This window comes from Miniopterus schreibersii (genome assembly GCF_964146895.1).
Source record: "Miniopterus schreibersii genome assembly, chromosome: 12".
Taxonomy (NCBI): Eukaryota; Metazoa; Chordata; class Mammalia; order Chiroptera; family Miniopteridae; genus Miniopterus; species Miniopterus schreibersii.
In genome coordinates this window covers 66,403,936-66,430,424 of record NC_138112.1, presented here as the reverse complement: position 1 = coordinate 66,430,424, position 26,489 = coordinate 66,403,936, and the positions used below count along the sequence as shown (strand labels likewise).

The 26,489-nt window shown below is 45.6% G+C and overlaps 1 protein-coding gene across 1 annotated transcript; it reads right to left on the bottom strand.

Annotated features, from left to right (window-relative positions):
* Positions 1-3,831: 3,831 nt before the first annotated feature.
* LOC308565277 (membrane-spanning 4-domains subfamily A member 7-like) lies at positions 3,832-17,519 on the bottom strand. Its single transcript, XM_081154245.1, has 7 exons — positions 17,407-17,519; positions 14,539-14,698; positions 10,975-11,109; positions 8,971-9,027; positions 7,524-7,727; positions 5,867-5,968; positions 3,832-5,108 (listed from the first exon to the last, which is right to left on the bottom strand). Exons 2-7 carry the CDS (start codon positions 14,683-14,685, stop codon positions 5,025-5,027), a joined length of 729 nt encoding a protein of 242 aa, XP_081010371.1. The 5' UTR covers positions 14,686-14,698; positions 17,407-17,519; the 3' UTR covers positions 3,832-5,024.
* Positions 17,520-26,489: the final 8,970 nt, after the last annotated feature.

The window sequence follows — 26,489 nt, the reverse complement described above, 5'->3', positions numbered from 1 at the left end:
TGCTGGCTCCAACCGCAGCCACGAACTGCAGCCACGAACTGCAGCCACGAACCGCAGCCACGAACCGCAGCCACGAACTGCAGCCACGAACCGCAGCCACGAACCGCAGCCACGAACTGCAGCCACGAACCGCAGCCACGAACTGCAGCCACGAACCGCAGCCACGAACTGCGCACACAGCGTGTTTGCAGCCAAGCGCCGTGATTATTTGGTGAGCAAGTAACTGCAATATTCTAAGCCTTTTATAACCTGTTAACTTACTACCTATATGTAGATAGTTTACTGCCTTTTGCTTATATTTTAGGAAATTGAATGGGAGTTTGGGTAATAGCATAGAATTTGTTTCCTTTAAAATGATGAAAAAGAACTGCCTTCATGCAGAATCCCTGATTTTTAGGGATGAATTACTGATATTAAGCAGGCGAAGGTTATTTCAAAATGTGTCTCATTTTACCATTTTGGTTCTCAGCCTCTGCTTTTTTCTACTGCTTCTGACAATTCTGAATAGAATTCTCCAGATAGTCTGAAGAAACTTTCTATTAACAGCAAAGAACAAACAGATGAAGAAACCAGATGGCGGCGTAGGGAGCAGCTGCGCCCGCCGCCTCCCGCAGCCTCATCAAAATCACAACTAAAACCCTGAACCACCGTCACTCAGAGCCTCCTGGGATCCGGCTGCACAGAAGCCCCGCCACCAGGGAGCTGAAGGAGCACCAACACCGGGATGAGGAGCAGAGACGCGGGTGGATCAGGGCTGGATCCCGGAGACGTGGCCGCGGGGCCACACCCGGTGCCGCGGGTAAACCCAGGAGGGAATCTCGGTGGTAGGGGTTTCCCAGAGGAGGGAGGGGTCCCAGCCCCACAGCAGGCCCCCAGCCCAGGGCTCCAGGCCGGGAAGAGACGTCCCCACCACTCCGGGCTGTGAACCCAGCGGGGACTGTCCCTGAGGGTCGCGGAGGCTGCGGGAGCCCCAGCAGCTCCTCTCAAAGGGCCCGGCTCGGACTCACTCGGACGCTCCCTCTGAGCCCAGCGCCGGGAGCAGCCGGAAAGGACCCGGGACCCTCGGGAGGAACTGACCTGCCTGAGATCCGGGCGAGAGGCGGAGGGCGGCTTCCTCCCGGGCAGAGGGGCTGGCGGAGGCCATGGCTCCTGTGGCGAGTCCTCCCCGCACAGCCGGCAGGCAGGCGCCATGTTTGAGTCGCCAGCGCCTGACTCTCACCTTTGGCCCCGCCCCGTGACTCCCGGAGGCCCCGCCCCTCCCCACCTGCAGCTCATCCGGCCGTTTCCAGGGGCTTTTCTGTGCAAGTGGCCTCTCGAGCCTCATGCTTAGGACTTTCCTAAAATCTCTCAAACAAGCAGCAGCTGCCCCATACGGCTTGATAAGCGGCCCCAGGCCTGGCACTAGCGGCAGCTGCATTGGCTCATAGCTTGGCCTCTCCTGGGCACCGCCAAGCCCAGCACAAGGAGCAGCCAACTACGGTTTGCTGTGTAGCTCATGCTGCGTGGCCCTGGGCAAGGCACTGGCACAGGCTGACTTTTCACCTCCCGGGAGGCCCCAGAGACAGTGTACCCAGTGCTCAACTACAACAGGACAGTGCACACAGCCCACACAGGGGAGCACCTAGAAGGCCCAGCTCAGGTGACTGGGAGGCTGAGCCATTGGACCCTACAGGACACCTACTACACAAAGCAACTCTACAAATTCCAGGAGACATAGCAGCTCTACCTAGTACATAGAAACAAATACCTGGAAGCAGCCAAAATACAGAAGCAAAGAAACATGTCACAAAGGAAAGAACAGAAGAAATCTCTAGAAGAGGAATTAAATGAAATAGATCCAAGCAACCTAACAGATACAGAGTTCAGAATTTTGTTTATAAGGATGTTTAAGTAGACTATTAGGGAAATAACTGAGAAAATCGATAACATAATAAAGTACCAATTGGAAATGAAGGCTACAGGAACTGAAATGAAGAATAATTTATAGGGAGTCAACAGTAGAGAATCAAATCAGCAATTTGGAACATGAGGAAACAAAAAACACCCAGCCAGAAGAGCAAAAAGAAAAAAGAATCCAGAAATATGAAGATAGTATAAGGAGCCCCTCAGACAACTTCAAGAGGGCCAACATTTGTACTATTGGGGTGCCAGAAGGAGAGGAAAGAGACCAAGAAATTGAAAACCTATTTGAAAAAATAATTACAGAAAACTTCCCCTACCTGGGGAAAGAAATAGACTTATAAGTCCAGGAAGCACAGAGGGTCCCTAAGAAGAGGAACCCAAAGAGGCCCACAGCAAGACACATCATAATTAAAAAGCCAAAAGTTAAAGACAAAGAGAGAATCTTAAAAGCAGCAAGAGAAAAGCAGTTAGCTACCTACAAGGGAGCACCCATACAACTGTCAGCTGATTTCTCAACAGAAACCTTGCAGGCCAGAAGGGAGTGGCAAGAAATATTCAAAGTGATGAAAAACGTGGAACTACAACCAAGATTGCTCTACCCAGCAAAGCTACCATTTAGAACTGAAGGTCAGATAAAGTGCTTCACAGATAAGAAAAATCTAAAGGAGTTCATCACCACCAGACCAGCACTACAGGAAAAGTTGAAGTGTCTTCTTTAAGAAGAAGCTAATGAACAAAAGAATCTGACGAACTAAATAGATCCAGAGACACTGACACATGCAACAGACGATCATATTTCAGAGGAAAGAGGGAAGGGGGGTGGAGGGTGGGAAGAGATTAACCAAAGAAGTTATATGCATATATGCATAACCCATGGACACAGTCAATAACGGGGTGAAGGCCTGGGAAGGGGGTGGGAGTGAGGTGGAGGGGGTCAATTGGGGGGGGAAATGTGACACCTGTAATACTCTCAACAATAAAGATAAATTTAAAAAAAAACAAACAAAAAACAAACAAGAAATAGATCTTGGACAAAATATAATTGTATTGCATGGCTTGACTTATAGGATAAAGGGGAATCTCTAAGGTTCTGCACCCCACTTTAAAAGTGGCGCACACACATAAAAGCACCGAAATGGGAGCTGAAGCCTCAGCGAGGAGTAGTACTTGAGTGCCCTAATGTAGCTTGCAGACTGCTGGCAGTAGGCATACAGTTGACAAGCAAAGAAAATGTATAGTAAGTGAGATGACAGTAAGTACTATGGAGAAAAAGTTAGCAAGGCAAGGGGAAAGAGGGTCACAATTTATGTTGGTTGGTGGGGGAACATTTCACTGAGGCTGAGAGATTTGAAGAAAGACCTGAAAGAAGTGAGAAAACCAGTGATGAAAATGATTGCAAGAAAAGCATTCCAGACAGGGCAGCCTGCAGGTGTACAGTTCCAGAAACAAAGAAAATGCCAAGGGACAGCAAAAGGCCAGCGGGACAGGAGCAGAAAGAGCGAGGGGGACAGACGTCAGGGAGCAGATCAGAGAGTAAATGAGGCCACTGAAGGGCCCTGGCTCTTATTTAGAATGGAATGGAATGGGTTTGAGCAGAGAAACGACATGATATGGTTTTAGATTTCTAAAACTCCCACCGTCTGCTGTGTGGAGAAAAGGCCGAGGCGCATGGGTGACCAGCCGGGTGCTCACTGCAGTCATGCCAGTGGAAAACGATGCGCCAGAGCGCTTGCGAGGTGGAGAGAAGTAATCAGACTTGATATATTTTGAAGTTAGATCTAGCGAGTTTTAATGGTAGATTAGATATGGTGTGTGAGGCAAACAGGAGAGCCCAGGATGACTCCAAGGTTTGGGGGAGATGACGTTTTAAAGGAATTTGACTATGGAGAAATGAGGGATGGCTCAATAACAAGACAGGCACAAGAGGTCAAAAGTAACTTTTAAAATGTTTTTATTCCATTGTAACGTAGAAACAAGAGGACATGTCCTATATGCGCAGCACCAGCATCCAGACCAAGGAAAAGAACATTTCCAGAAACCACAGGCCTTCTGGTTCCCTTCCAATTATTAACTCCAAGGGTGACCACACCCCTGATTCTAACACCATATATTAGTTTTGCTTGTGTTTAAACTGTATTTTATGTAAATGCATTTATACAGTATATACTCTCTTATACAGAGTGTTTGTTCCCCAATCATTGTTTTGTGGCTTTACCCATGTGGCCGCATGAATTGTGGTGTGTTCATTCACGGTGCTGTATACTACTCCATTGTTTAAATATACCACCCTTTTTATGTTTCTTCTGCTGTTTAGTTGAATAGTTTTCCTTTGGGGGCTCGTATGTATATGACTTCTGTGACCATTTTTGTACATGCCATTTAGAAAACACCTAAGTGCACGTCTGTTGCATGTTCCCCTCTGGGACAGGACCCAAGACCTAGACCCAGAGGCAGTATTTGGAATGTCTTTATTCGGTCAGTCATGTTGTTTACTCCAATACAGTAATTAAGCTGATGTTATTTCTATATGTCTAGTTTCTTATTTGGTCCAGAACTTAGATGGGAGAGAGCATTGTGATTAATTCTAATCTTTGAATCCACATATTTTAGAATAAAGTCATTAAATGAGACAGAACGTTGAGCTATATTTAATTGACAGAAATGTAATTAATTCAATTGACAGAAATGGAGCCATATATTTTTAAAGTATTTTTAATAAAAATGTTCTTGCAAACCTAACATCTATTATTTAAGCAATATGCATGTGAAAATAATACAGAAACAGAGCCTGCACAGCCACATGACTTAGCCAATTTGCATTAGCACAAGACTGTGCCTTTTCTCTCCTTGTTTATGAATAGACAATCACTTCCTGTTTAGTTTACCCCAAAACACAGAAATTTTATGGCCACTTTAGAAGACAGGCTAGTAAAATTTTACTGACCTGAGCTTTGGGGAAATTGTTTTTAAGAGCAACTAAAAAATTACTCATAGCGACAAAATACGAAACAAAAGCTATTTTTTAAAAGTTTCTTCTAGAGTGTAAAGTAGCCGAAACTTCAGGAAAGTCTCATCACACTTTCCCAGGAGCACTGGGTTTCTCTTTACTTTTTCCTCTAAGTCTAACAGTTACACATATCCATGGCCTTGAAGAAGTCTTTGACATGTTTGATATGGTCTTGTGACTGAGGCAAGGAAAATGAACTCTAGGAAAGATAACATTTGTTAACAGTTTTTAAACTCAAAGTTTGGAGGTTTTAAAATATATACTTATACTGCATTCCCCCCAAATGTTGTAGAGTAGGAGCTCTCCCAACTTTCCGATAATATATGATTGCATCAGTTAGTTCAAACAAATGCCATTCTCCAATCTGCTAATTATGTTGCCATTTTCAGATAAGATCATAACTGAGTCATAATTTATTCATTCCCTTTAAATATTTCTCTCTCTCTTTTTCCTACTACAGCTTTTAAAGAAAAGAGTATTTTAAATGTGTAATGTCAAGACCTAAGAAGAAATAAGGGAGATCACAGGAAAGCCTAAGCAGAACAGAGATGTCCTAGTAAAATCTCATCACATCAGCCAGGGAGGGACCTGTGCTAGGGAGTCGGGTGGCTGTTCATGGCAAGACTGAGGAGATGCAAGTTCTCGATTCAGCCCATTAGTCTGTATGATTCATTCTGCACGTGACTTACCCAAGCCGTGGTTCTTTTATAAGGCACTGAGACACGTGATCTCTAAAGTCATCTAGCTTCACATTAAGCAATTCTCTAACTGGTTTGCCACTCAGTGGGCACCGACTGATCTCAGATGGCCTGAGCGTCATCATGAAGGCGCCGCGCTCATTACTCAAGCTCTTTTCTCACCGTAAAAGCTGCCTTCCACATGCATCCAGTGACCTGGATCATCCTAGCTCAAATCTTGGGACCCAGCAAGCATCGTGTGACATGTCGGAGTACTCACCCCAGGGTTGCTGGAGCAGACCCGTCTCCACCAAAAGACAGAAGCGTAGGCGGCCAGGAGGAGCTCCAGCGCCGAGAAGATGAGCATCACCGCCAGCACGGCCTGCACAGCAGCACAGGGGGGGCGCCGCGTGAGCGGGGCGAGCCGGCCCCGGGCCTCACTGAGAGGCGGCCGGGGGCGAAGGCTCCCGACATGGACAGAACGAGGGACAGGGAGAGTCGTTCCCTTCTCCCTCCGGCTTTCTCTTCTGGATCGCTTAGCAGAAGAAGGGAAATAAGCAGCAGCGGTGTCACCTCAGAGACGGTCATGCTCAGTGAAATAAGCAGGCAGGGAAAGGCAAGAACCACAGGATCTCACTGACGTGTGGGCCCTAATGAGCAAGATGAACAGCCGTAACGAATGGAGACAGACTGACAGCTGTCGGGGGGGGGGGGGGGACTGGGTGAAAGAATGGGAAGGGCTTTGTCCAAGAACATACATCACACCCCACACACACAGCCAACAGCGCGGTGAGGCCGGAGGCAAGGGGTGGGAGCTGGGAGGAGGTGGGCAAAGGGGCGAGGGGGACAATGGGGCCATCTGCAAGTGTCAACGATGTAAGGACGGACAGAAAGAAAAATAACACAGCTTCATCTCAGAGCCTTGGTGTCCCACCTTCGGAGAGAAGAGTAATCCGTTATTTATCTCGAGCGGCTTTTCCTATGTCCCTTTCCTTCGGGCCGCCCCGTCGTGTCCGCAGGTGCGGGCCCGTTTTCACTTACGCCGCGTGGGCCCCGGCGTGCTCCCTGGGCCTGGAGCCTCCTGTCCTTTCAAAGGCTGACAGACCTGTGCTCTTCCAGTCCCTCAAGGCCCGGGCACAGGGCTTGCTGTGCACAACCCCGGGCTCACGGGCAGGGGCACACCCCCTAAGCTTCAGGAGACAGACAGGTCCCAGGGAGGGAGGGGCAGTGCCTTTGTCTCCCCAGCGCCTAACGGCAGGAGTCACAAGGGAAGAAAACTTTCTCCATAAAGGACCAGAGGTGATGGTTTTAAAACTCTGAGCCTGTATATAAAAGGATGGACTGAGCCAGGATTGTCTCCATCAGCAGGTGGTGACTATCAAGTTTCGAGGGAAAGGAGGTAAGGAAGCGCTGTCTAGAGATGTTGGCATTTCTGCGAGGAGTTGCATCCGCTGGTGGGCCACCTCCCCCCCCCCCCCCCCAGCCAGACCTATGAGGCCAAAGTATAACAATCAGATGTATGGGCTTCAGGTTCAAAAATCCGTATGTAACTTAAGGTAGGATACCTTCATCCCAAATCAAATGAAATTCAAATAAAGAGTATGTTTCTCAGATGTTTCATTGAGGAAAATAATGCCTGTTCAACGAAGAGGGCACTTTGAGAGTTAAACCTACTGAGAAGGGAATTTTTATTTAAGAAAAACTGCTGAAGGGACGGACTGCCCACATGCCTTCTTGGATTCCTTTTTCAACTTCGCACAAGGCACCCCCCATATTATGCAGTCTGCTGATGGGCCTCTTTCAACTGTAGTAATTTTTTCTTCGGCTACCTGCCTCCAGGTATTCAGGCCGACAGGGCAAGGAGTGGTGGAAAGGCAAGATTGTGCAAAGGGGAGACAGATTTCACATGACAGGGCACTCCATCCGAAAGTACTTACTGTGAGACTGATACCGTCCAGGACACAGTCCTTGACTTCATATGTTGGATTGGGGGACCCCGAGTGAGGCAAGAATAGATGCTCCTTTTCTGAGTCACACAGTTGAGAGGCAGCCCCCAGGGCTACCAGGCTGTGAATGAGGAAGAGGAGGCCCACTCCAGCGACAACAGAACTCACTGCACTGGAGGTCATGCTGCTCGTGGCCTGGAAGAGAAATTCTGCGCTGGGACCTCATCACAGAAGCAGCAGGTGATTGTTCCCCTCTGTCCACTGCACTGCAGCCGAGCTTCCCTGGGTCTGTCTCCCGTCTAATCCACATAGTCCTAGTGGGCACATGCTGTGTTTCATTCATGCCTGTATCACATGAACGAAGCACTCCTCACTGTCTAGTTCCTCACCTCCTATAATCAGTAAATGTTTGTTGAATGAGAGACTCTATGAACAACTCCTGCTTTGGGAGAGGGGTTCTGGCTCCTTGACGCTGCAGCACTGAAGACACAAGCGGTACTGCTAATATCTCCCTCGACTCCTCAACAGACTTAGAATCATCTTCTAGAAGCTTTCAGGGCTCCTAGACTATGGCCTGTGGTCCCTCCTGGGAAGACCAGTCTATGGCTTCTTCTTCCATAAAGAAGCAGCTTCAGAAAAAAAGAAAGAAGCAAACTGGAGAAGTTGGGACACATTCTATAGGTGGATCGGGCCTATGAGAACCTCATCACCACACTCACTCCAGGGTCATAGTCTCTTTGGGGAAAGGGGCTGTCACAGGATGTGACTCCTCTGCCAAGACACTGATGTGCGGGCTCTGGACCAGGCCCCCAGTGCACGCTCTTTTCCTTGCAGTCATCCTTGAGGGTATGTGTCAGGGGAGAGGGAAAGGTTGCTATGGAGAAGATCGAAGACCTCAGCTGCCTCTGCCCCCTGGCCCCCAACTCCTGACCTTGGTCCAGAGAGTGGCTACAGTCTGACAGTTCCTTGTTCCTGAAGGCGTAAAGGAGACAGCCAGAGAGGATCTAACCCACACATCTCTGCCTCTCTCCATGCCATTTAGGGAAATTGACAAATTATTAGGTGAACTTTTCTAGAAAAAAGAATCTCTAAGATCTAAGTGGGATGGTCCTTTACCCTATCCAGGGCCAAGATAACAAGTTTTAAAGAGTCCTGGCATACGTAAACATTTCCACTGGCTAAGCAACTGAGGTGACCCTCCTCCGAGCTTGGGCTGTGACCCACGAGCTCCGTTTGGTAGGGGAAAGAGCACCGGGTGGGAAGGCAAGGAACGCGGGCTTTGCTGCTGGTCCTGCCAGTGGGCCGGGGGAACTTGGACCCCTTCACTTGCTCTGCGCCTGTTTCCCTAAACAGTCAAATGGAGATTTTGAACTGGAAGAATTAACTCTGAAGTTTCTTTTATACCAACAAGCTGAGATTTGATGGTTCTTATACTTACAAAGGGCTTAGTTGATTTTTTCCCAGAGATAATGGAGAGGAATCCGGTGACGGCAAACTGCTCAGAAGAGAGAGAAATGATCAGTTCAGTTGTTTTGTGGAAACGTGTCAATCACTCAATCGGTAAGTAATGTAGAACTTTTAGGGAGGTGACACTTAGGAATGGTGTGGGTCCATATTGATAGAGAGGCCTGGTTTCTGCCCTCAAGATGTTTTCCACTGACTTTCAAGAATCGGCAAATGCTCAAGAGTCTGGATTCATGTCAGTGAAAATCACTGAGAGCTGAGGACGCCTGGAGAGAAGGTGTGCATGGAGGAGAGTGTTATAAATTACAAGGTTGACTGCTACCCCGGGTGTAGTGCCTGATCTAGAAATCTCCATACAGTAGGGGTCTAGGGACGTCTAATTGTTGTAATGGGCCAGACTTGACTACAAGCAGTATCTGCAAAACACTTGATGTGAGATGGAAGCATCGGGAAACTCCCCACTTAGAATCAACTGTTTTTAATAGATGGGGAATTTTTCTTAATTATTTATATTTGTTGCCAGGGCTCTATTTTTCCATCATAGAATCTGACTGTAAATACAGTTTAATGTGTATGGCTTTTCTTCTCTGAATTTGATTATAGAGTTGTTTTCTGGTGTTATTATTTTTTTTTCCACTGAACAGCATCTTGTAAGCTTTTTCTCATTAAATCATTATTCCTTTAAAGCCTTATGTGTAGTGGTTGTATATTTAGTCATATGGCTGATGCATAATTTATTAGTCCATCTCTTATTGTTGGACATCTCACTGTTCGCCATGTTTCACCGTCTAAAGAAACTCCATAATAAACATCATTGTACGTTTAAAAAATTACGTGGTTGAAAGAAAGGAGGTTGAGAAAGACCAGTGACTTGAAGGGAGAGGAAGATGGGAGGAGCCAGCAGAAGCACTCGTGGGGCAAGGTGCAGAAGCACGTGGGCTTCAAGCCATCGGTGCGGGTGGCCTGAGTCAGGCTGGGGTGGAGGAAAGGGGGAAGCACAGGGTCGGATGTGAAGAGTATTTCATCACAAAGCCCCAGAAGTCAGTATGTGATCCCAACTGGCAGAAGAAAGACATTCTGAGAAAGTACAATGTTGGTTAGCCGTGGCTTGGGGATTTGGTTGTCACAGGCAAAGAGGGTCCAGCATGAGTTAATTCTAATGTGGAAACCACAACTACTGGCTAGATAGAAAAATCACGGGCAAATTATGCTGTGGGTGCAGGAGCAGGGCCCTCTTATGTCACTGCGTGATTGGCGTCCACACAAGTACTGTATCCACACAGAGGTGATGCCTTGGTAAAATTCATCTGCCCAGAATGTGTGCTTTTTCTCCTTTGTACAGAATACTACATAGAAAAGAAGTGTGTGGCGAGGCATGCCTAGGCCCTGGCGAGGGCCAAAGAAAGGAACCTTCTTCATGAGCCTTGACATGGCAGGCAGCAAACATGCTTTCCAGGTGTTCTGGTTGCCCCTGAACACGTGGCAAGAGCACCCTGCCTGCCAGGAACTCTACCATTGCTGGTTTAATCCTCTGCAAACCTGCGGCATCTACCGGTGGTGCTCGTTTTATTTTAAAAACCACCTTTTCACCCTCTACCTGATAGCTAGGTTGTTCTTAGACCGGAGAAATTCCAACGGCCTCATCAAAGGCCCAAAGAAGGCTGTGAAGAAGCTTCCGCTTTTCCAGAGGCAAGCCGTGAGGCCAGGTGAGAAGTGCTGGTGCGCCCACTGTGTCCCCTGCTGCCTTTTGTCCCCGCCATTCACTCCCAGGGTGCCTGCTCACCCCGCAGGGCCGTCACGCCCCCTCTGCTCTTCCTGAAGCGCAGAGGCATGACATGCGACGGAGACAGAGGGAAAGTCGGAGGCCTTAGCCTTTTCCTCCTCTCTCCCCACTTCTTGGGACTGAGTTACCACATGACTTAGCACCCCGTTAGCATTTAGAAAGCATGTCCTCTCTTGGAGACCCCACTCTACTCACACACAGAGCTCCTACAAATGGGTACCCGGACATCAACAGGGTGGAAACTGCAGGCTTCAGGTGGGAAGAGTAGGCAGGAGAAATCAAAATAGCCCCGAAACTTGAAATCACCAGGCAACACAGGATGTGGATAGTCTACAAGAGACAAGAGGGAAAACATTGGAATATACTTTAAATAGAGGAAAGTGGCATTTGAAAGTACATTGTGGCCCAGCCGGCGTGGCTCAGCGGTTGAGCGTCGACCCAGGATCCAGGAGATCGAGGTTCGATTCCCGGTCAGGGCACATGCCCGGGTTGAGGGCTTGATCCCCAGCAGGGGTGCAGGAGGCAGTGGATCGATCTATTACTCTCATCATTGATGTTTCTATCTCTCTCTCTCCCTTCCTCTCTCTGAAATCAATAAAAATATATATTTTTTAAAAGTACATTGTGAATTATAAAGAGTATTAATGTTACAATCTGTCATATTAAAAAGGGGGGGGGAATGTGGTGCAAGGAGCCAACAGGTATTCTCTAAGAGAAATTCATGTACTACTAACATTTTTTTGTTTTCTGATAGGATTATTAAACTAGCAAATCAGGGAATGATTATATGCACATTCTAACTTTATGTTGAAAAAGTTAGTTGACAAATTTTTTATGGTTCTAGGAGAAGTAGATGGAGAAAATTTTTCCTGAACAATGGTCCAGTTAGGTGGATATAGGAGGCAGACTTACCAAGGGGGTGCTAATAAAGGACTCACATGAATGAAATGTTTCAAGTAGGAGAGAGTGGTCAGTTGCATCAAGCATTTCCATTAACTCTATGAAGTTAACAACAGAGACTTGAAAATTGGGTTAGTGATGTGGAGCAAAGGGGACACATGCCATTAGATATGATTTAAGAGAGAATATTGTTCAAGTCATTGGAGACATTGACTCCCTACCTTTTAGAGGAGAGTTGCTGGGAAGGTAAGTAATGAATGGGGTATTAGCTAGAGAGAGTGTGAACTTAAAAGTATTTGCTTTTGCATTTTTTTTGTTTGTTTGTTTTCAAGATTGGAAAAATTGCAGTAAGATTCTGTGCTTATGGAATTGATTTAAAATTTTGCAGAGAGAACGGGGAGAATCGCTGCAGCCAATGACAAGAGATGGGATTTACTGCACAAAGGGAGGGCTGTCATTAATTAGATGGCCACTTATTCTTAATAGCTGGTGGGGAGAGAGACTATTTGGCCACAGGTGTGCAGAACTGCAGATGTGTAGCAGCTTCTGGACATTCTATCCAGATTGCCTCAAATGTTTTTAGTATTATAGGAAACAAGATAATAAATGGAGAAGAAACAAAAGACTTGAGGGGAAAGAATGTATAAAATAGTTTTCTGGGATAATAGGAAAATGAATGGATGAGAGAATATGTATTTTTAGGTGGTTTTCCAGTCCATTTGAGGTTATGGCCATAAATCAGAAGGGGTGTGTGTGTGTGTAACTAAGATTAGTTGCATGGATTCAGGTATAGAGTAGGAAAATGGGAAGAGTTAGAATTAAAGCAATGTCACAGTTTTTCCTGAAGACCATGCTTTATGGACACGAGGCTGTTGAGAGCTTTCACACGAGGGAGCGAACTATAAGATCTTGTCCAGGTGAAGAAGGAAATGGCAACATAAGGAGTTAAGACTGCAGAAAAGATATTATCAATAAGTGTCAGTGGGATTAAAGAAAGTAGAGTCAATGTAGAATCAGAGGGAGTGACATGGAAAGGTTAGATTGCTGATTGGAGTATGGGATGCTGGAAATGTCGCTGACGATGGGTTCACTGCTGTTAGTATTGATAAGGCCCAGGGTAAAACTCGGGGACTGTTTGTCTAGGGAAGGATGGGTAAGATGCTTGGGAGAAGCAGTGGAGGAACTGAGAAGACATGATATTGGAAGAATCATAAACATGAATATTGAAATAGCCAAGGCTTATGACAGTAACTTTACTAAAGGAATTGACAGTGATTGAGGAGTCAATGTCGTGAAGGAAAAAGGTAAGTTACCTGGGAGAGTGAAAGAAGCGAGAACGCACTAAAATTTGTCTTTATCTCTTAAATACTATGAGAATGTCATTTTTTTTTCTTTTACCTGTATAGTTCACTGATAATTTTAAGTGTGTAAAATAGTGTCTGGCATATTGAAGGTGCTCAATTAATGATAGATGAATGTATGAGTAAGTTAACATATTTACAATAACTTATTGCTTGCTGGAGCAACAATGAACTGCGTTTGTGATTCTAGGCTACACATAGGCTAGACTGTAGGGAGCGTCAGCTGAAGGAACAAGGGGTTTCTTCAGAGGGAAAAAGGCAACCTAGCAGGGCATCGGTCACTGGAAAGAAGTTAATTTAGGAGTTAATATTGGTAAGTAATAGTAGAATGACAAACACTAATTGGTTTTAGTTTCAGGCAACATATTCATCAAATGATTTTTCTAAGGATGATCACTTTTCAAATTTGCCAACACATCAGTCTGTGTTATTTTATAAAACACTGATTATTTTTAGGTTCTTAAACTAAACTCAGTCTTCTTACATTTTAATTCTCCTATCAACTCTCAATTATTCCTAATATTAAATTTACCTTAAAAAAAACAAAACCTCCTGAAGTTCATGACTGTCTATAATGACTTGAAATGATTATTCTTTTCCAGTGTTCAAAATATAAGTAACATTTTTTAAACTATCATTTGGGGTAGAAGACTGAATTAGGCTTTTTCAAATAATAACTAAAAAGAACAATTAGATTGTTGTTGTTTTTTTAATGGGAGTGAATTACCTAGTAGGGTGTGTGCGCTTCTAAATTAGATGTAGAGATGAGAGGGGAAGACTGATCTAGACGCATCCACGAGGAGCTAGGAAGACACAGTCGTCACTTCCACGCCTGGAAGTGAGGGGTGCAGTGGAAACAGTTCCCTCAGGGCTAGATTTCGGTTTGCACAGAAATGGCCTTTGCAATGAAGAGGCCTTTGAGAACATGGAGAAAAAAGAGGATTCTGCTGTTAACTGGCCCTGAATTCCAGAGGGCACAACTGGGCAGGTTTCCAAAACCTAGAATGAGTAGGAGCTGGGTCTTCAAAGGTGATATTCAGAACCGTGCAGTAATTAAAGTCCTGGATCTGAAGGGTGAGGACCTGGGACACCAGGGTGTGTCTTACAGTTGCCCAGGTGAACAGGGAGAAAATGTATGGTGAGATTAGTCCAGGTTGTCTCGCCTTAAAATGTGTGAGAAATGAGCTCAAAATAAGATCACCTAACTTAACCATATTGAGTAAAATCGTATGGTTAAGTCATTATCTCTACTATATTAAGGGCAATTTACAAGAGAATTTATTGTCTAGATCTCAGGGGGGAAAGACCCAGTGGTTTTTGTTAGTTTACAGAAAGGTTGGGAAGGACACAGTCTTCCCATAAAACCCCATTCCATGTCCCAGTTAGCCTGGAGTCAGACCAAGAAAATGAAAGGCTCTCCCAGATCCACTGCAGATCTGCAGTCGGTTTACATTCGCAATCTTTCCTCAGGGTTTTCCTTATAATAAGGCGGACTTACTCCAAGAACTGTGGCTTCGTTTTGGAGATCATTCTGCACTGTATCTTCTTTTTGGGAGACGTGTCCGGGTCCCTCTCGCTGGGGGATAACTGTGTCCTCGGGAGCGGAGGAGGCAAAGGCTCCCTTGGTCTCGGGCTGTGACCGCATGATGCTGACGACGCTGGAAGAGGCAGTGAACTCAGTGAGGGCCCGCGGTTAGACTCGCTGATACGAAACTTCCAGGGACCAGACTTCGCAGGAACTTAAGCTTTTCCTCCATTGTCCAAGGGGTGACCTGTCCTGCAGGGACAAAGCTGCCTATGGGGAGCAGAAGAGCTGGGAAGCTAGCAGGCTTGACACAGCCCGTCCATGTGGACGGGAAGAATGTCCCTGGAGAAAACTGTAACATTCGGAGGTGTCACAGCTGAGAGGCAGACAGTTTACATAGAACTCGCTTTTCAGCCTTGAGTGTATCCCTCCAGCAGGCCCTGCCGGCTCCCTCCCCGGCCCTTGGACCTGTTTCGCCTGCGGCACGTCCCCGCGCTACACCTCCCGGGATGCGGCACCCACGCTGCTCAGTTTGCATCATTGTCTTATTTTCTTTCCATTACGATGTTGGGTAATCCTTTCCTATTCCACCCAGAGTTCTAGTGTGCAGTGTGAACCCACACAGCCCAATGCCAGAACTCTTCCAGACGCTGCAGGTTTGGGCCTGTGCGCCCAGCTGCACGGGATCCTCGGCCCCCGGAGCCTTTCCCTCCTCCCTCACCGCTGAGGCCCACTGGTGGCCGCTCATCAGCTCCATGGTCACCCACGGCGACATTCTGACCTCAGGGAACGTGGCCGATGGTCTCTAGCTCCACAATTGTTCCCATATCCTGGTAACTTGGCTTCTGTCTTGCTGCTGGGGTTTAATAGCCAAGTATGCCATGTAGATCCCTTCTTCTTTCTAGTCTTAATAACCAGTCTTTCAAGCTGCATCCATATTGTCACGTGTTGCAAAATATCCTTCTTATTCTAAGGCTAACCTTGAGGACGCTGCTCTAAGTGTAATAAGCCAGTAGCAGAAGGACAACTACTGCATGATTTAACTTATATAAGGTATGGAAGATAGTCCCACTCATAGAATGGTGGGTGCCCGGAGCCGGGGGAGGAGGGAATGGGGAGCTGCTGTGCAACATGAAATTTCCATTACGCAGTATCAGTCCTAGGGGTCTGCTGTACAACATTGTGCCTGAGGATAGCAACACTGTAGTGTCCTTTTAAAAGGCTGTCGAGGGAGTAAATCTTAAGTATTTTTACTACAATAAAGAAATAAATTGCGAAGAAAGAAAGCCAAAGATTGGCCCCAATTTAAGGATTAAAAACAAAGTCTCTGTACTTGTGAATTCCTTTCTGTATTTTTCCATTCTTATACCCAAGGACCACAGAACGTGCTTGATTCTAGGACCAGGGCTAGAACCCGGAGCCTGCCTGGGAGCCTCTAGCTCACTGCACTCTCGGATACCATGTACATTTATTCTCTTGTATTACTTTTGTCTGTTTTGTTTAAAAGAGTGAATTGTGTAGCAAAAGCAATCAAAGAGGCGATAAGGTTTGAAGAAAACAACAAAAACGTTCCTTAAACCTTAACTGTCACGCAGTGGCCAGTTTCACATGCACCCTACATGCTCCTGTTCTCCTTTGTCCTTTGCCTCCTCTCTTTGTATTAGTTGGTGCACATTCCTCACCCTACACAAACAGCCATTCCGTCCAGGCCGTTCACAAATCTCCTTGCGCTCTGCATTTTCCTGTGGGCACCGTTGACACCGATGCACATAGACACTAGCAATCCCAAATTTAAAGGCCCGACAGTAAATCTTGACCCAAGACCGAGCCGCGACTACAACATGCTGACGGAAATGAGCCAGTCACAGAGCGACAGATGCCACACAGCAGGCCTCCTTCTGTGAGGAACCCGGGGTGCTTAAATTCATAGAGGCCTATAAAACTAAAGGCAACAAATGAACAAATAAGAAAACAAACAAACAAAAACATAGACACAGACAGCAGTGTGGTGGTGGCCAGAGGGAAGGGGGTGGGGGGTAGTAAAGGGCAAAGGGGGTCAAATATATGGTGACAGAAGATGATTTGACTTTGGGTGGTGGGCACCCAATGCAATATACAGATGATGTACCATAGAAATGTACACTTGAAACCTATTTAATCTTAGTAACCGATGTCACCCCAATAAATTTCATTTTTAAAAAACAGAATGATGATTACCAGGGGCTGGGAGGATAGGGTAATGTGGAGTTACTGTTTGATGGGCATGGAGTTTGAGATGAAAATTTGGGGGTTTTGGTTGTGAGGATGGTTTCACAAGAAATCTCCATGCTGATGCCATCGTCTCCAAACTCCACAGTCTGAGAACAATCCTCTGTCCTTCCACATTCACCACATGCATACAAACTTAGTGTGGCCCCCAACTTTTCAAGACCGTTCTAAAATCCCCACTTTGGGGACAAGTCATAGCTTGGACAACAACTTCTCTGCACACAGCAGTTTTCTCTATTACAGAATTAGAATGGAAAAATGGGGTCTTATTGCAGGATTTAATCTAGTTGTACAGTACTTGTGGAGAGTGCACTCTGTAAGACTGAGTGACACATCAGGAAATGCAAAGGATTGTATAAAACCACCACCTCAAAGCATGAAGGAAACCAAAGGATAGCTTTACCCAGTTCGCTTATTTGGAAAGTGAGTAAACTGAGGCCCGAAGAGGGAAATTGATTCACTGATCCACGCAGGTGGTCAGCAGCAGAGACAAGGTGAGAATCGAATTCCTGGCTGTCGGTTAAGAAAACAGTAATCCCCCCCAAAATTTATGATCCAAACCAAGACGCCTACCTGTTCCTGCGGCCTGCTCCTGTGTGTTGTGGCTGGTGGGCCAGGGCACCTCTGGGGAACTCTCAGCAAGAACTTCCTACTGGCTGTTCCTGCCACGATTTTTCTGCTTGCTCTCCAACCTCTGAGACTTCCTCTCCCTTTCTCAGAGTAATATTTACGATTGCACAAGATAGGAGTCTCGCCGTACTTACACACAGTTGATGTAAAAAGTGCCTCTGCTTCCTCTTTCTAAATGTCAAGGTCTGGAAAATGACATAAATTAGAAGTAACAGGCAAGAAAGAGCTTGTGAGGGCGAGTGAGCTGCACAGGCCCATTTAGAATCCATTTCCTGCATTCTTGTATGTAATTCAACCCAAGTGCCCATCAGTAGATGCGTGGGTAAAAAAGTTGTGGTGCATTATAGTGGAATCCTACTCGACCATGCTGTCCTTTCTGTAAAAGTGTTTTACTGTTTGTGGTCTGAAAGCAAGAACAAAGAAGATTCCAGGGAATCTCTGCATCTATTGAGCAGATATGATTTACTTACTAATAAGACACCTCCTTTTGAAAACTTAGCAGTTAACACATTTGTACCTCATTATGAGGTTATAAAAATTGTTGTTTTTCCTAAAAACTGGAATATAATTTCCATGAGGTGAGGCAAAAACTTTGCCACCTACATTGCCAGTTCTATATATGCTCAATCTTCTTGAAAAAAGATTATTTAAACATATTATCTATTTAAATAAACTAATAATTAATATTGTTAGATGACAATATTACTTAAACATTGGTTTTTGCTTTTAAAATATGGGACATTTTATCAAACATATGACAGTGGTTTTTCTCTATTAATTTTACCCTCTAATTTGAATGCTATGAAGAGCAAAACTGTTGAACATAAGCACTAAAACTGAAGTGTAGTGATTTTTGATCTTTGTATCTATGAATTTTGAATCATTTAAAAATGGTCATGTTAACAAAGACTTTCATTAATTTCTCTTTAATGTTAGTGCACCCTGATATTAGTCCACTATTCACATACTTTGTAGCACTTGTCTGAATGCGAGTCCATTATTACCAAGGCATAAGTTATTATAATCCAATTAATTTAAGGCAATGCTGATTCATACATAGCATCAGATGTCTAGTGTGAGTAGTCTCCATTTATCTGATTTAGAAGACATGTAAGGAATTTTGGGAAACTTCAATTAATTTGCTTTCCAAACCTTAGCAATATAATCATTGAATTGTCAAAACTCAAAAATCTTGACAGGCTCCGCGGTTCTTTATGAACCTTGGGGAGAGGGCGGGCAGGTGGCCGTCTTTCCAACTTGGCCTAAGCAATCTGTTCCAAGAATTTGCCATAATTAGGAGAGTCAAGTACATTTGGCATATTTTTTTCTCAACCAAGTACTATTAACACTGTTATAAACTTCTGCTGTTACTGCCTCTTAAAAAGTAGCTTAATACAAAAGGATTCCTTAAATTGGGTCTGCCACCCATGTGCGTCTCTGTCTCTTATCTTGGCCAGGTCACCGCCCGCTTCCCTTAACTGAAGCAGCTCTGCTCCTTTATGTGCCCTTTGTTTTTTCCTGTCTCCTCTGAGAGCCCCTGACACCTGTTATTCTAAATTTTGACAAACCCGTAGAAGTCTCTAGCAATCCATAGGGCTTCGTTAAATTTGAGAGGCTTTATAATGAGGTGACTTTCCCTCTACAGGGAGGTTAAAATGCATTCTCTTTCTTAACGTTTGTTCTACTGGGGATAATTCTTATACCACTAGGGAGAAAAACATGAATAGAGCACAGGTTTTATTTCTTTCATTCTTTGCAGCTTCGCTCACTAACTGTGGCACAAGAGAGCGGCTCTTATACCCACTTATCTTCACAGGAGGCGATAGATGATCCTGGTGACACGCAGTGGGCTCGCCCTTCGTGTGAAGGAGGGCCTGTCATTATGAACTGGAAATTCTGGAAACGAGCACATGTGATAAAGTCACACATCTGATTAGTCTACGTTTTCCTATGTGCAGTGAACAAATGGGAAGCCAACGTCCAGTCGACGGCTAAGGAACCTGCCCGGGCCGATGTGACTGCCGCAGATGGGAGAAGCCATACAGGGACCAGCAGAGCCAAAAGACACACAAAATACGGACACATTTACACGCAAACAATCCCCCCACTATGACACAAATAGTGCCGATGCCTAAATTCCTGCGTGAGTATTCACACAGCTGGCAGCTGAAAGCTAGGAATAGGTCCTGTCCGTGCTCCGAGCCCGGGGAGTCTTCTACACGTGAACTTTCACGGAGACAAGCAGGTGTCCCGAGCCCTAGCGCGGGCAGCTTGCTGGCTGCATCTGGGTCTCCCCAACAATTGCATTTGAAGGTAATTAATCGCCTACACCCATGATCTACTTATGTCTAGAGTCCCCTGGAGAAATTTTGGTGCAGTTACACTAAAAGCATTTAGGAGACCCTGAGAATCCCAAGTGGTGCACTGCCGTCGGCCTTACCTTCAAGGACCAGGCAGTTCGGCATGACTGACCCGTGTCCCTTATCAGCTAACCAGATACCAACAGTTCTCCAGATCATTCGCCGTGGACGAGACACACGGTGTAGGAAGCAATCCGAGGAGCCCTGAGCCTGAGCCTGACCCATTTCTGGGGCAGCCCGGTTTCCCCGCCCGTTTAATGCGGGGGCCACAAAACCGGGGACTCTCCGGCCCTTCCAACCGCAGCATTAAGTAACGCTGAGCCCCAAAGCGCCGGGGAGGTGGCCAGGCGATCAGTGGCGATCATTCTGACCCTTGCTCTGTGCCGAGAGCTTCGGGTTTGTCTTCTCGTTGGCACAACCGATGTTCCTTCTTTCCAGCCATGCCCGTGTTAGCCTGTCATTTAGAGATGGCACTTAACTCTGCGTCCCAGATTCCTGAACACCAAAGCTTAGGAAGCGAGGGCTCTCCAAGAAGCCCGGGGGCCTGCCTGGAGCTAAGGGAGAAGGTTCGAGGCGTCATCGGAGTTTGGGGCTCCCTGGTCTTCTTCCGGCTCAGCTCTCCACAGCGCACGTCCGTCCTCAGGGCCTGGAGGGTGGCAGGCCGGGGCCTCACCGCCAGCTCTCCGGCCGCCTTCCTGGAGGAGGAAGGCAGCTTTGAAGAGGAGCGACTCCTAAGGAAGAAATGGGTGCGTTCCCAAGGCTCTCCCAGCAAGGTTCCCCTTAGGACTCGCTGGCCAAGGCCGTGTCACTGCCGTTTCTATCCACACGGGAGGCTGGAAAAGGCCGTCTCTTGGCCGTGCACTGTATTGTTGCCGAGTAAAGTCATCGTTTTGGAAGGACAGGGACACTGGACAGTGAAGAGGCAGGTCGTCTGTTTCCAATTAGCGCTGAATTTGCAAGGTGACCTCCTGGTGAGCTGGCTTCTTTGCACACTTCAGGTAACCTGGTTATGAGCTCGTGTGAAGATCTAGTTGCAAATATTTGAAAAATTATGAACTGACACGTTTAAGACTTAATAAGATTTCTTCTAAGTGTTTTCTTAAACCAGACAGTGAGTGGATATAGAACTATTTTACCATCACTTTGCGGATATTATTAAAATACATTATTTTGAGGAATTTTGTATTTCATCTTTAACCCCCCCACACACAGCCCCTATATGAATCAAATTTTAATGGCATTTTAAAAACCAAAACTTGCTCATCAATATTTTCCTATAATTTTGGCTAGCAATTAATTTTGAGTGTAAAAGGTAATAGTTTCTAGGTAATAAATCAAAGCCTAGTTTGTGTTTCATTACAACTAATTCAACCCGCGGGAGCTGTTGAATAATTATAAACTTTGAACAGCAGGACTTGTTTTAAACAATTCATCTTTCCTGCCCAGAGTGCTGGTTTTCGGTCTTCAATTTGCATGATCAGCAGAAAGAGTCCTCACCAGCTGGAAACCCCCGACTTTCCCCCTCGGTGCACAGTGGATTTGTGCTCTGAGATTTCCTTTCAGGGCACAGAGAAATGCAAACTGCTTGCGCATCTTTCCTAGTGTAAATAACGCTGCAGTGGCATCCCAGAAGTGGGATCACTGGGTCATAAGGCAGCTCTATTTTTACTTTTTTGAGGAACCTCCATACTGTTTTCCACAGTGGCTGCACCAGTCTGCATTTGCACCAACAGTGCACAAGGGTGCCCTTTTCTCCACACCCTCGCCAACACTTGTTGTTTGCTGATTTATTGATGGCAGCCATTCTGACGGGTGTAAGGTGATACCTCATTGTGGTTTTAATTTGCATTTCTCCGATGATTACTGTTGTTGAGCATCTATTGACCATGTGTAGGTACTCGTTGGAGAAGTTTATATTCAGGTCCTCTGTCCATTTTTTAATTGGATTGTTGAGTTGCAGGAGTACTTTATAAATTTTAGATATTAACCCCTTATCAGATGCATTGCTGCTGAATACCAAGTCTTCTTTACGGAGAATCATATGGTGTCGAGGAATTTAATAGTTCAGTCCCTAAAGCATGAATATATGCAACATGGAGACCCTCAAAAGAACATAGCCCTTTTCTGCTACTCGGATTTCCAAAATCTTTGTGCCTTGTAGTAGAATAAACAGGACCGACCCAGAGAATTCAAAGAAAACCTTACTCTTTGCCCACAACTGTCCTTTCCAAACATTCTCAGTGTGCCTAGTTCCCCTTCCGTTTCTTATTTAAAATCTAAGATAAATTACTGACAACTAGTGAAAAGTTCTCCAGTCCCTTCAGTAATTAAAATGCACAGTCTTCCCCAAGAATCAAAACTCAGCTGTCATTGTCATTGACAGTCTTCTTTTTCTCCATTTGGGTCTGCTTTAGTCAGGACACCTGTCTAAAATAGGAAAAAGGAAAGACTGTTCTCTTTTTCCCCCCTGTCCTTTGCTAGCTTTGCTAAGAGGGATTTCTGATTCTTGCTGAGCCAAAGTTAGAATGAGAAGAGCTGAGGGGCAGAAAATGTCTTCCTTCATTGGTAATTTCCCAACTTGATGTCATGTCTACAGGAGTTGGATGAGCTGTGGTTCCAGTGAGATTCTGGTTCCACAGAGTTCTAATGCACTTACTCAGCTGCTTGCTCATAGTTCCTCCTTTGTCCCATCCCTGAGTGTCCAGCGAAAACCTTCAGCCTCAAGGTCTCCTTGCTTCCTCCTGGTGTCCTTTGGGAGCAAGCTCTAAGACCGCCCAGCTGGGGTCTCTCACATGGCTCACCTGTGGGACAGGCCTCCCCAGTACCACTTACACCTCCTGCATAGCTGGAGCAGACGGGCTCTAGGCTCCCCCTCATGATTCCTGTCTCCTGGCGCTCATGTCTTCTGTGATTGCCTCCCTTTGGGATAGGCAAGACCCGTGGCATGTTTGGAATCAATAGAATACAGCCAAGATGTATGTGATTGTGTGTATTGTGATTACATGATTGCACTGCAGAAGGGTGTATCTTCTGTCTTTTTTTTCCTTGCTGGCTTTGAGGAAAGAGACAGCTATTTAGGGGCCTCTATGTGGCAAGGAACTGTAGGCAGCTTTTAGGAATTGAGAGTGGCCTCTAGCCAACAGCCTACGAAGACCTCCAGTAAACACCAGCAAGAAAATGGGGCCCTTTGTCCTACAACTGCTAGGAATTGGATTATGGCAACAGTGGAAGCTTGAAAGTGAATCCTTTCTCAGTTAAGCCTCAGATGAGACTGAAACCCTGCCAACACTTTGATTTCAGCCTTGTGTGATCCTGAAGCAGAGAATGTGGTTAAGCCATGCCCAGAGTCCTGACCCATAGACACTAAAATAACAAATGTGTGTCGTTTTAAACCTCTAAGGTTGTGGTATTCATTACAAAAACAACAGACACACTATCCATCAGTGTCCAAAGCCCCAGCCTTAGCCTCTTTTGGTTCCTCCGAGTGTGTTAGACTCGGACCTATTTACATTAAGATCCCCACATGGGCCCATTGAAGCCTGTTTTTCTAAGCTCCACAAAAGGAACAGACTGTTCACAAACAAATTAGAGTCAGGACAAACTTGTAAAATTAGACTCATGGTCCAATGCCCTTTCAACTTCATTCCACCATTTATTGACAAGAGATGGCTGACGATAGTTCTTCCAACTGTTTCTGTCTGTGGGGTTATTAATAGATTGTCCCATTTGATAAAGCATTGATAAAAAGGAGGACTCTAGAGACTGTGCTTGGTCCTTGGCATCATTAAATTGATGCTTCAATTCTATCATTCTTTTTTTCTTTTCTTTTTAAAAAATATATCCCCATTGACTTGAGAGAGAGGAAGGGGGAGGAAGAGAGAGAGAGAGAAACATCAGTGATGAGAGAGTCATTGATCGGCTGCCTTCTGCAAGCCCCTGACTGGGGACCGAGCCCGAAATCTGGGCCTGTGCCCTGACCGGGAATCGAACCTCCATCTCCTGGATGCTAGGTCGATGCTCAGCCGCTGAGCCACGCCGGCCGAGCCAATTCTATTATCCTTGATCAATCCCTCACCCTCACATACATACACAGAGACAAGAAATCAAGTTAAATGGTTCTGGTTTACTGCACAAACACTAGTAATTGATGTATCAAGGAGATCCCAAGTACACTAATAACGTGGTTACACACTGCGCCGTGGGGTAAGGGGTCATGAAGCAAGAAACCAAGGCTGGATGACCAGGTGTGCGCGAGGCAGTCTTCAAGGAGGAGGTGACCTCAAAGATGAGATATTTAGAAAGATAATTTGGGGCGATGAATGGGTGGAGAGCACTGCAGTTGTATATTGTGCGAACCTGAAGTGGGCACGTGATAAAAGACAGCGGGCAGGACAATTACCAGAATTTTCTTGAGACAAAAATTATGCTGTGCACATAGAAATATACAGTCAACAATGTGGTTAAAATATGAATCGGGGGAGAGAGAGTGGTATAAGACATTAGGCGATTGTAACGACAGACTGGATCCATTTCGAGAGGTCCGCGTAGGCCAGGCTCAGCGCTTGGATGTGAATACATGTGCCACGGAAGCGATGCGATCAGTACCTACGGGCGGTCAGCGCTGGAGATACAGCTTAGCGGGCCACACCCGAGACGGTGCACTTTCATTCTGCTGTGAAATTTTGAGAAAAGGAGCTTTGCTTCAGAAAAATGAAGTTAGAAAACCTGAGGTCCCGAGGTTAGGCAGGCACACCAAGTCACTTACGTGGAGGTTAACTTGGCTTCACTTTTATTTTTAAAAAATTCTCTTAGGGCCCGGCCGGGCATGGCTCAACGGTTGAGCGTCGACCTAGGATCCAGGAGATCAGGGTTCGATTCCTGGTCAGGGCACATGCCCGGGTTGCTGGCTAGCCGATCAGGGACTCTCAACCTTTGATGTTTCTATCTCTGCCTCCCCTCTCCTTTTCTCTCTCTGAAATCAATAAAGATATATTAAAAAAAAAAAAAATTTTAATTCTCTTAGGGCGTTAGTGTGCTTCGCCACGTGATGAGCTCTCTTAGTGACACGACCCTCCATGGCCACGTGTCATCTTCACCAGAGCTCCGCAGCGGGTGCTCTCGGGCCTCTCTGGCTGCATTTCATTTGGTCTAAAAATGACCATCTAACGCGGAGCTTAGTTTAGGCCTGGCTGTACTCCTCCCCACTAACTCATGTTTCTAACTCCCCAGCATTTCTCTCAACATTCCCGGGTGGTCTCCTTTGATCTTAAACTCAAACAATTAATGTGTTACAACCAGTCGCTTTTATTCAACCTGTTCACAAGAACACCCATTAGTCTTTCTCTCCGTGTTTTAGATATGACCACTTCTCTCCATGCCCACTGACTTTATTTTAGCTCAGGTCTTCGTTAATTTAATCTTCTTTCATTTCAAATTTCTCCTTCAATGATCTTTCCTCTTATGGTTTCCATCTCACCAGATACTGAGTAACTTAAACTCCCCACTGCCCACCCATCAATCTGCAAATATTATTGACTGTTGTGTCCATGAATGTACTGGTGGTTCAGGGAACATACAGACCTTTATGAGACTTTGAGTCTTTGAAAGAAATGTGTTATCATGGATGGGATGTAAGTTATTTGCATTTAGAACGTTATATATAGTGTAAGGGGTGTGAGTGTGTGTGCGTGTGTGTGTGTGTGTATTTGGTCTGAAAAAGTCATCGCCTTGAGAGAGGAGCAGACTTGGCTAGGAAATCGTAAAGGACACAGTGGGAGTTAAGATGGGCGATAACCTAAGACGGGGTTCAAGCAAGTACAGAAGAGAGGGCAGGAGAGGTCAGGCCGGGCGCCGAAGCGCGGTGGTCAAGTACAAAGCACTTTAAAGAGAAAGGAGAAGTGGGACCGGAAAGTGAGGCTCTTGAAGTCAAGATAAAATGGACTTAAATTTTATATCACTGGAGATTACTAAGATTTGGAGATTGCTTATATGTATTTATAAATTAGATAATTTATATAATGATCTCTTTTAGAACACTTTTAATTGACGGAAACATACGTGTATGTGTGTGTGTATCCACAATAGACCTTGAGTGCTGACAGGTAAATTATGCCTAATCTTCATTTTACAGGTGAGGAAACCCATATTAAGTAAGTAATTAAATGATTTGCCACAACTCACTCGACTAGTAAGCAGTCGGCCTGGGATTCCAGTGCAGACTCCCTGCACTTTATCAGATCGATCCTTCTAGCACACTGCGCTGTTTTCTCCATGTAATAAGGTCAAACATAAGCAGGGAGCACCCATTGCTAACCTGATATGAATCGGCGCAAATACTGAGTACGTGCTTGCAGAATCTCTGTTCAAATCTCTCACTATCCTCCTGAGCCTGTTCTTAACGTCTACGAATTTGGTCTCCTTATCACCTCCAAATTCACTTCAGAATCATTTTCTCTCCTTGTTGACTCTACCTCTGGCCTGGCCTGGTGGGATATCCTTCCGCATCTGCACCCATCCGCTTCATAAATACACACCGAGCCCCACTCCGGGTGAAATACTGGGATACACAGCATGAGAGAGACAAGTGGAAAACTTCAGACACTTAATCGGGTCTCAGGATATGTTTGTGGAATGGTGCTTACGACCTAGTGGGGGGCAGGTACCATG